This window comes from Watersipora subatra, chromosome 11 (assembly GCF_963576615.1).
Source record: "Watersipora subatra chromosome 11, tzWatSuba1.1, whole genome shotgun sequence".
Classification (NCBI taxonomy): Eukaryota; Metazoa; Bryozoa; class Gymnolaemata; order Cheilostomatida; family Watersiporidae; genus Watersipora; species Watersipora subatra.
Genome location: NC_088718.1, coordinates 22,871,245 through 22,881,695, shown reverse-complemented (window position 1 = coordinate 22,881,695; position 10,451 = coordinate 22,871,245). Strand labels below are relative to the sequence as shown.

The following is a 10,451-nucleotide window of genomic DNA, read 5'->3' as shown; positions in this document are numbered from 1 at the left end:
GCACTATATACACGAGAAACCGACAGCAAATAAAAATTTGTGAGCCATCGACAAGATACACATAGGCACATCCTGTAACAAACGAGTTTGGGTATTCGCGAAAAATGCAGTACAATGTCAGACATGCCGCGCACAAACAGTGATTATACAGACACTTCAACAAGTACTATACAGACAATCCTTCAACAGCATCATTACGCTACATCTACCAATAATCATAACAGATCTACAACTAAACACTTCCACCCCCTATCGAAGAGAATCTACGACTGTAACGTCATCTAAGGAGGAAGGTGTGAGATATGTGTATCTCGACATTGAAATATTGCGATATCTCCTCTATATGACAGCTATTATTCCATTCAAAAGATTGTGTACAGATCTACATACGTTTTATTAGTATTCATTTCTTAAGACACTCATTTACATAATAACTGCACTGAATCCATCATTACACCTGGACACGATCTTGCAAAGCACCCAGTTGCCATCCGCGTCAATGTTAACCTTCTTTGTCTGACCATTGTGCCTGCAACAAAATTATAATAGTATTACGTATTATTTGTGTCCTTTTTGTATCTTGTGCTTGGCTCATTATACAGTATTATTAATGACTATTATGCTACCAACACTATATAAAGGAATGCTGACTTTTTAGAGTGATGATTGCTACTCTTGTTAACCTGTCAGTACTCATGATAGTCTTGCTAATAAATGCTTATAAGACCCGACACTCTCTCTCTCTCAAGAAATCTTTAGGCTTTAGGAGTTCATAGCCACCTTAGAGCAGCATACCGCGCTGTTACAATGAGCACGTTAAAAACCAAGTATAAGTATGCATTTTACTAAACCCAACTTCAAATTTGTCAGCGTTTTATTTTTTGTATTACCTGTTTTCGGCTTGATTATGTATGGTTTTTCAGAATCTAAGTTGGGTTGTATTAGGCGAGATTTCGATATTAGCAGCGATCTCAAGATTTTAAGTCTCTTGGTCACCCATGTCAAAGGCTTTCATCAACGTTTCAATATGATAGGTTGTTTCATTGTTGCTCTCATAACTAGGACTCGCACGCTTAAACACAGCTGAGTAGCTGCTCTTTCGATCACCTACTGTTTCTTGTCACATGCGCAGCCTGCGGTTCTGAGCTTTCAAGTAAACACAGCTGAGTAGCTGCTGGTTCGAGTAGCTGCTGGTTCGAGCAGCTGCTGGTTCGAGCAGCTGCTGGTTCGAGCAGCTGCTGGTTCGAGCAGCTGCTGGTTCTTGTCACGTGTTACGCAGCCTGTTCTGAGCTTTTATGTAAAGAATATGCTAGAGTGACACACGGTTGCTCAGTTTGTTAAAATAATTAAATAATAGCCTGTGCTTGAATGAATCAAGTCTGTCTTCAATGTTTTTACAGTAGCGTCTTAATATTGTTGCGACATTTAAGGAACAACTGCTAATTTTTGCACAATTCACATTACAGTTATTTGATATCAAAAGATTCACCATGTCTTACTCTGTTGTGTTGTGGGTGCAAAATATATGGTTCCAAACAGATGCGACAATCAGAACTCAACTGGCTGAACAAACGATGCCAATATTTTTGTTTTTATAATTTTAATTATGTTTCATTGATGTCACTTGTTCTTTAATTTATATTTGTAGCATTTGATGGATTGTTGTCATTATAAAAATGTAAAATTGCGAATTCATAGTATATTACCCGGGTATATTAGATGGCATGATTGCGTTAATCTGAAGTCAGCTTACAATGGATCAACGCTCGTAACTCCTGTTCCATTGCACATAAAAAGCCCGTTTTGGCTGCAACTCTAGCAGACATATCGATGAGGGCGTTGAGCATTTTTCACGCAACATTGCTAACTATAGATATAAAACGAAGATATGTCTTCAAATTTAAAATGAAACTCTTGAAACCTCCAACAAATTGCAACGCTGGCTATAAGATCATCATAGGTAATTGCAAGCAATAGATATCAGTTGGTATGGAGAGGCGTGCATGTATCAGCTTCCTTGTGTACATTTATTTATAGTGTTGGAGTATGACAAGCTTAAACAATCTACGATAAGTTGGAGGTAAGTTAGTAAATGTCTCGCATCCAAAAGGGTTAATGATGCGCCGCTAGGGGGAAAGTGCAAAATATGGACGATTATCGATTCGACCGTGTAAGGGTTCAATTTATCTTTTCAACATTCTGACGAAGTGTTAAAAAATAAAACGCCACCCTTTATTTGAACACCACCTCTAATAAAGCGCCGCTTTAAAGGAAGATTTGGAAAATAGAGCGCCATAGCGTTCAGATAAAGGTTTTCAGAACTTGTGCTCAAAAAAATGTTCAAATGTTTAAATTTGAATGCACTTTTGTGGATTATATGAATATTTTTAACAAAATCGTATAAAAGTTCATTGCACAGAATAATGTTTGCTAAAGTTTGCAGCAAATACCGGCTGTTTATATGCAATAAAAATGAGTTATGAGCCCCGATCCATCAAAAGCCCAATTTCAATAATGATCATGTCATTATCATATGGTATGCTGCAACTCTGAAATTTTATGCTATATTAAGATACTTAATTGATTGCTACGAATATATAAAAACAAGTGACATAAACACACAATGTTTATAATACATGCAGAAACAAAAATACAAATTTTAAAAATTTTTAAGAAGATCAATTGCTATTGAATAACTGTTAGAGCATCTAATCTAGAAGAAGGATGTCTTCTGACTGGATATCTCCTGCATTGTTAAACTAGTTGATATTAGCAAGCAAACAATATTTAACGCAAAGTAAAACTCTCTAAAATATTAGCCTCGAAATTGTAATGCAGATTGTATCGTAATTATTCTGGTTGATAATTAGTAGTTATATATACGTAGTACATTTCTAAAGAATAAAAAGATTTCAATCTATGACAGAGACCAGCCTAGTTGATTCAGTTGATAGAGAATTTCAGTTGTCGGAGATTAGGTTCAGAGAGGTATGACTGTATATGTGTACAGCGACGTACTTCACCTGCTTGGAAGACATACCGCGGACGGACACAAGCAGACACCTAAATTTTAAACAAAGCATTTATAAATCTTCAGATCTACTAAGGGTTAATAATACTTTTAATCACGGAGGAAACCCAATAACATTGGAAAATAGCATTAATCTGGTAGAAACATCAGTGAAAAAAACACATTCGAAATTGCTAAAAGTTCATGAGAAAAGAACTTGGTGAGCCTTAATATTTACAGACTTTTACTACCAAAATGCTAACAACAACAATACTTCAAGTAAATAAATTGTACATAAAAGGGTACATTAGAGTTGACCGAGCACCTACCTCTTCCAGAGCTGATGATGCGCTGGAGGGTATCAGGTCACTTAACCCCTGGCCACTTACCCCCCCCCCCCCCGGCCATATACCCCTGGTCAGTTACCCCCTGGTCACATACCCACTAGGCTATATACCCCTAGGTCAATTACCCTCAGGTCAATTACCCCCTAAATGCAATACCCATGATCATAGATTAGATTCTTTGAAATTGCACTTGCAAGGAATTTAGACAATGGTGAAACTGCGTCAGTCAGTTACAAGACGTGCACTAGACACTGAGGAAACTGCTCAACAAATTATCACTCAAGAACTTAAAAATATATCCGAGCAAGCTTCTTCACATATCTCAGCCATTCGTACTATACGCAGAACAATACGCAGATATCGCCAGCATGCGGGTAACCCCCACCCAGTTCTCCAGACCCCTGAAGAGATTGTCATTCCTGAAGAATACAAGGTAACATCACGTGAAGAAGACTTTTTATTGTTTGATGGAGGTGATGATGAAAACCGTATACTACTCTTTTCGACACACAGAAATCTCCAGGTTCTCAAAACTTCATCTCACTAGTTCTGCGATGGTACATTCAAGGTTGCCTCAAGTGTCTTCTATCAGCTATTCACAATCCATGCACTTACTGCAGATCACATTTTAAGCTGTATGTATGCTTTACTACCCAACAAACAGCAAACAACATGTGAAAATCTCTTTCGACAGGTGAACGCATTGAACCTGAAATTATCTCCCACGTCCATAATGATAGACTATGAAAATGCTATTAAAAATGCTCTTCACACTGTATTTCCCGATACTACAATACAAGGATGCTTTTATCATTTATCGCAGGCAATCTACAGGTATGTTCAAAATGAAGGACTCCAGGTCCAATACCAGAATGATGTAGATATAAATATGTGTATCCGTTCCATGGCAGCTCTCGCATTCGTGCCTGTGAATGATATCAAGGAATCAATTGAGACATTTCCAGATAACATACCTGAAGTCGCCCAACCAGTTGTGGACTATTTTGAAGATGCGTACATTGGGCAACAACAACGTAGAGGTCGACAAGAACCGAGATTTCCTCACACAATGTGGAGTATTCACGAAAGAGTTGTTAACAGTTTGCCTCACACAAACAATAATGTTAAAAGATGGCACAGACACATGCAAACAAACATCAGTGCTCACCATCCCAACTTCTGGCATTTTTTGATCATACTTCGTAGAGAGCAAGCACTAAATGAAGTTGCCATCACCCATATGATAGCTGGTGAACCAGCACCAACACAAAGGCCAAAGTGTCAAGCTATATCACCGAGACTGCAGGCAATAGTTGCGGACTATGATAATTGACCAATTCTTGAATTCTTATGCGGTATAGCACACAATATTCAAATGTAATTTCATGATGGTCTAAAAATAAATGTCCATACATAAACATGTTTTACAAATGCATGTAAATTAATGTCTGTTTGCATTAAAATATAATTTTGTGATTAGTTTGTAAATAAATGCATTTATTTTTAAGTGTCTTTTTAATTATTCATTATTAACTACTAATTAAACCATGACAAATTAGCAAGTGGTTCATGTGATTTAAACCAAAAATTAACTGATTTAAGTTAAACTGTATTATGTGCTATGTAATTGACCTGGGGGTAAGCGACCTGGGGGTATATAGCCTAGGGCGGTGTGTGACCAGGGGGTAAATGACCCGGGGTATATGGCCAGTTGGTAGGTGGCCAGGGGGTAAATGACCCGGGGTATATGGCCAGGGGGTAGGTGGCCAGGGGGTAAGTGACCTAAAATCGCGCTAGAGGTCTGTCCCCATTGCTCCCTATTTTTACAAGCAGGTTACCAGCAGGGCTAGCAGTAGCTCTATCACATGCAATAGGAGACCCCTAGTCTGATACTGAAGACTACAATTATCAGCTTATGATTATCCTGAAATAGACTACATGGTGAACTATGAGGATGTAGTTTTCTGTGAGCCACATACAACCTTGATGCAAGGCAAATGGAAGCTATGCAAGGGGAACCTTGGATGAACTGGACAGTTCACAAAACCTTTGAAGTTGACTCAGCCACCAGTCCATGTCGCTGCTCCATTATTATCTCTGGTCAGCCTTGAAACCAGCAAGCTGCTATACGTATTTTACTTGCAGTTAACATCTGCAAATCTTACAATCTGAGCTAAAATTTATTTTGGCCAAAGAATTTAATAAAAGCTAAGTTTGAATGCATTTTTGTATTTAAATAAATATATTTAGTCAAGTCATATAAAACCTCATTGCACAGATTCATGTTTGCTAAAGTTTGCAGCAAAAACTGGCTGTTTATATGCATTACAAGATGAGTTATGAGTGTCGATCTATCGAAAGCCCAGTTTGGATAACGGTCATGGCGTTATCATACGGTGTGCTACAAGTCTGCAGTTTTATTAGCTACGTAGTGATAACCTATTAAATGCTACGAGTATATAAATTCAAAACAAACGATTTTATTATCTACGTAGTGATAACCTATTAAATGCTACGAATATATATATTCAAAACAAGCGATTTTATTAGCTACGTAGTGATAACCTATTAAATGCTACGAATATATATATTCAAAACAAGCGAATTAAAGTTTAAAATACAGGCAAAAACAAAAATAAAACTTTCGAAAGTGTTAAAAAGCATCAGTTACTGTTCAATATCTTCTAGAGTAGACCTAAACAAGCATAATCAATACTCAATAATCAATACAGCCGGAATACACTGAAAGGCATAATCAATACTCAATAATCAATACAGCCGGAATACACTGAAAGGCATAATCAATACTCAATATCAATACAGCCGGAATACACTGAATGGCATAATCAATACTCAATATCAATACAGCCGGAATACACTGAAAGGCATAATCAATACTCAATATCAATACAGCCGGAATACACTGAAAGGCATAATCAATACTCAATATCAATACAGCCGGAATACACTGAAAGGCATAATCAATACTCAATATCAATACAGCCGGAATACACTGAAAGGCATAATCAATACTCAATATCAATACAGCCGGAATACACTGAAAGGCATAATCAATACTCAATATCAATACAGCCGGAATACACTGAAAGGCATAATCAATACTCAATATCAATACAGCCGGAATACACTGAAAGGCATAATCAATACTCAATATCAATACAGCCGGAATACACTGAAAGGCATAATCAATACTCAATATCAATACAGCCGGAATACACTGAAAGGCATAATCAATACTCAATATCAATACAGCCGGAATACACTGAAAGGCATAATCAATACTCAATATCAATACAGCCGGAATACACCGAAAGGCATAATCAATACTCAATAATCAATACAGCCGGAATACACTGAAAGGCATAATCAATACTCAATATCAATACAGCCGGAATACACTGAAAGGCATAATCAATACTCAATAATCAATACAGCCGGAATACACCGAAAGGCATAATCAAACTAAAGTTAATGAAGGAACTGTGTAAGCCACGATTCAGAACTCAAGGACTTCAGACTCTCTGCAGCTTGAACAGCCGTATTGTTTAAGGGTGGGAGAGGGCTGCAGCAAATTGCATAAAATCTCATAAAGGTGCGTCTGCTCAGCATGTGCTCAACTATGTGCTCAACTATGTAATTGACTTCTGAATAAGCTTTTGTCCTAAACACTAAGTTTCTTTCTAACTTATTACAATCTTTTTTTTACAAACAGACGTACGTCTACGATTATTTGGCAGTTTTCGTCTGAATGACCAGTAGAAAAATGATTTTATTATTATAATTGATACGAACAAATACAACATAATTATGCACATACATGAATACAAACATGTGTACATACAAATATGTTTACATACAAACTTGCGTACATACACACATGTGTACGTACAAACATGCATACATACAAACATACATGCATACATACATGCGCACATGTATACATGCGTACATACGCACATGCATACATAAATACCTAAAATTTTGTGCTTTGATAAAAAATCTCAACAGATCCGAAACTGATAACAACATTTCTCTTCAATTAGAAAACAATTTTCAATGGTTCGCAGAAATTTCTACTTTCAATATAAAAAGCCTGTCTGTGTGTCTGTTTGTTCAGCAAACGCAAATTGTAATAAACTGGCAACTATTATATAACACTATTTAATAAATGGTTACTATGATACAATAAAAGAATTCTGATGTATTTCCTGTTTTTATTTCACCACTGTTGCTAAAAACCAGGAAAAATTGGACGAGTAAAAAGTTGGTAAAACTGGTCTTACTTCTAGACTTGATATTTTCAGCCACTTCCAATGATTTCTTGTTTGTGACGTCTGCAAAAAATGCTTGAAAATTTTTACTTTTCATGATGTTGTTATGGTTTATCTAATTTGGCCTAAAATTAAAAACAAACAGACATGCATAATGGAATCTAACAAGCAAGTTACGCTTCATACATTCTTTACAAAAAGGAAGGAACCATCTTGGACGACGTTTCTCCATCAAAGATATTTGCCAGGGAGACAACTCCTCCAGTCGAATTACCCTAAATTGTTTTGAAGGAGGATTCTCCTTCAAATATGTAAAGCAAACGTACCAATGCTGTTTATATTTTCTTTTTCAAACAATTTTTTGATGTACATGTAACTCATCTGTTGCATTCTTTGTTGTTTCATTATCAATATTTGCAAATTTTGGTATTGAATCTTAACCTAGAATGTTTTCGATGTTTTAGGAGCAAAGCATACGAAATGTTTACTTTTTTTCTGATTTCATCATCTAGAAAATCCGCTTTATTTGTAGTATGTAGTACTTATGCAGTACAGTCTATGGTGTGAAGTGTTAAAATAATACTTCACCGAAGTTGTTTTCTCGACTTAGAACGGATTAAAATTTACATACATTAATTTTAATGGAAATAATTGTTTCGGATCTCGAACAACTCAGTTTCGAACTACCTTCTGGAATGGATTATGTTCAAGCACCGAGGTTCCACTGCATATATAATAATAATGTTTTGACTGTTTTATTTGTGTTATATTTTATTTTAGTGTTAATGATGGTATATTCACCATATCAGCTATGGCAGTTTTCTGGTCTGGTAGCGACCAAGGCAAGCTAAAATGATGCGAGTAGATTCACTGATACCGGTAATTGAGTAGATCTACGTGTAGATTGTTTAGTGACATTTGCTTATTATTTGAACTACCCTGGAGTCTTTGGTGTGCCATTCCAGCTTGCTGATATAGATGCTATAATTTAAAAAGTGCTAATGCAGAGTAATAATTGGTGACACAGTGTAAGAAGGTTCTAAAATGACTGACCAAGAAAGTCGAGCTAATGGGTATCACCTAGCCTGAGCATGGCTCTTGTGGGGGATTGGAAGAGAGAGCCTGGGACACGTAGCAACACGCGGGGAAGACAACTCTAAAAGTCGACTTCTGAAGTCGCTAACACCACAATCGTTATTTCCAAAGGAGTATCACGTGTCGGTCTATCCCTAAGAGACATTCTCGGAAGAAGTCACAAAACACTTCTGGTGACAAAAATGTGGGTGACCATAGCATTCTTTTGTAATACAGAGTGGGTATCATCTGTTGACTTGACTATCACAGCATTAAATCCAGATGAAAGTAGTCTCTGGTGCTGTTGTTTCATGAGCGTCTCCAATGGCATAATTATTATCATCTTTGAAGGTGGGTCTACAACAACAATAAGAATACTACACAAAATCCAAGTTCAGCTCAATGACTGCTTCATCATATCATCAATAGCAAATACTTGATGATGATTGATGAAGATACCCGCATGTGGATGGCTTTCTTAGGAGGCATGGGCCTACCAGCATGCATGTGTGGACAAAACATTGTGTAGGTCTAAAATTTAAGAACATCAATGTCACCTTGGATGGTAGAGATGTATCAGTAGCTAGCCTTGGGCCACGCATTCCATATAAGGACATCAATGTCACCATGGATGGGAGAGATGTATCAGTAGCTAGCCTTGGCCCGGCCACGCATTCCAAATAAGAACATCAATGTCACTTTGGATGGGAGAGATGTATCAGTAGCTAGCCTTGGCCCGGCCACGCATTCCAAATAAGGACATCAATGTCACCTTGGATGGAAGAGATGTATCAGTAGCTAGCCTTGGGCCACGCATTCCATATAAGAACATCAATGTCACCATGGATGGGAGAGATGTATCAGTAGCTAGCCTTGGCCCGGCCACGCATTCCATATAAGAACATCAATGTCACCATGGATGGGAGAGATGTATCAGTAGCTAGCCTTGGCCCGGCCACGCATTCCATATAAGAACATCAATGTCACCATGGATGGGAGAGATGTATCAGTAGCTAGCCTTGGCCCGGCCACGCATTCCATATAAGGACATCAATGTCACTTTGGATGGGAGAGATGTATCAGTAGCTAGCCTTGGCCCGGCCACGCATTCCATATAAGGACATCAATGTCACCATGGATGGGAGAGATGTATCAGTAGCTAGCCTTGGCCCGGCCACGCATTCCAAATAAGAACATCAATGTCACCATGGATGGGAGAGATGTATCAGTAGCTAGCCTTGGCCCGGCCACGCATTCCAAATAAGAACATCAATGTCACCATGGATGGGAGAGATGTATCAGTAGCTAGCCTTGGCCCGGCCACGCATTCCATATAAGGACATCAATGTCACTTTGGATGGGAGAGATGTATCAGTAGCTAGCCTTGGCCCGGCCACGCATTCCATATAAGGACATCAATGTCACTTTGGATGGGAGAGATGTATCAGTAGCTAGCCTTGGCCCGGCCACGCATTCCATATAAGAACATCAATGTCGCCATGGATGGGAGAGATGTATCAGTAGCTAGCCTTGGCCCGGCCACGCATTCCAAATAAGAACATCAATGTCACTTTGGATGGGAGAGATGTATCAGTAGCTAGCCTTGGCCCGGCCACGCATTCCATATAAGGACATCAATGTCACTTTGGATGGGAGAGATGTATCAGTAGCTAGCCTTGGCCCGGCCACGCATTCCAAATAAGAACACCAATGTCACCATGGATGGGA

At 38.1% G+C, this 10,451-nt stretch overlaps 1 protein-coding gene across 1 annotated transcript; it reads left to right on the top strand.

The window, feature by feature from the left end:
- Positions 1–4,090: 4,090 nt before the first annotated feature.
- On the top strand, positions 4,091–4,690 carry LOC137407873 (uncharacterized). Its single transcript, XM_068094254.1, has one exon. It carries the CDS (start codon positions 4,091–4,093, stop codon positions 4,688–4,690), a length of 600 nt encoding a protein of 199 aa, XP_067950355.1.
- Positions 4,691–10,451: the final 5,761 nt, after the last annotated feature.

Coding starts and splice junctions, on each gene's coding strand:
- LOC137407873 (XM_068094254.1), top strand. CDS start 4,091: ATGATAGACTATGAAAATGCTATTAAAAATGCTCTTCACACTGTATTT.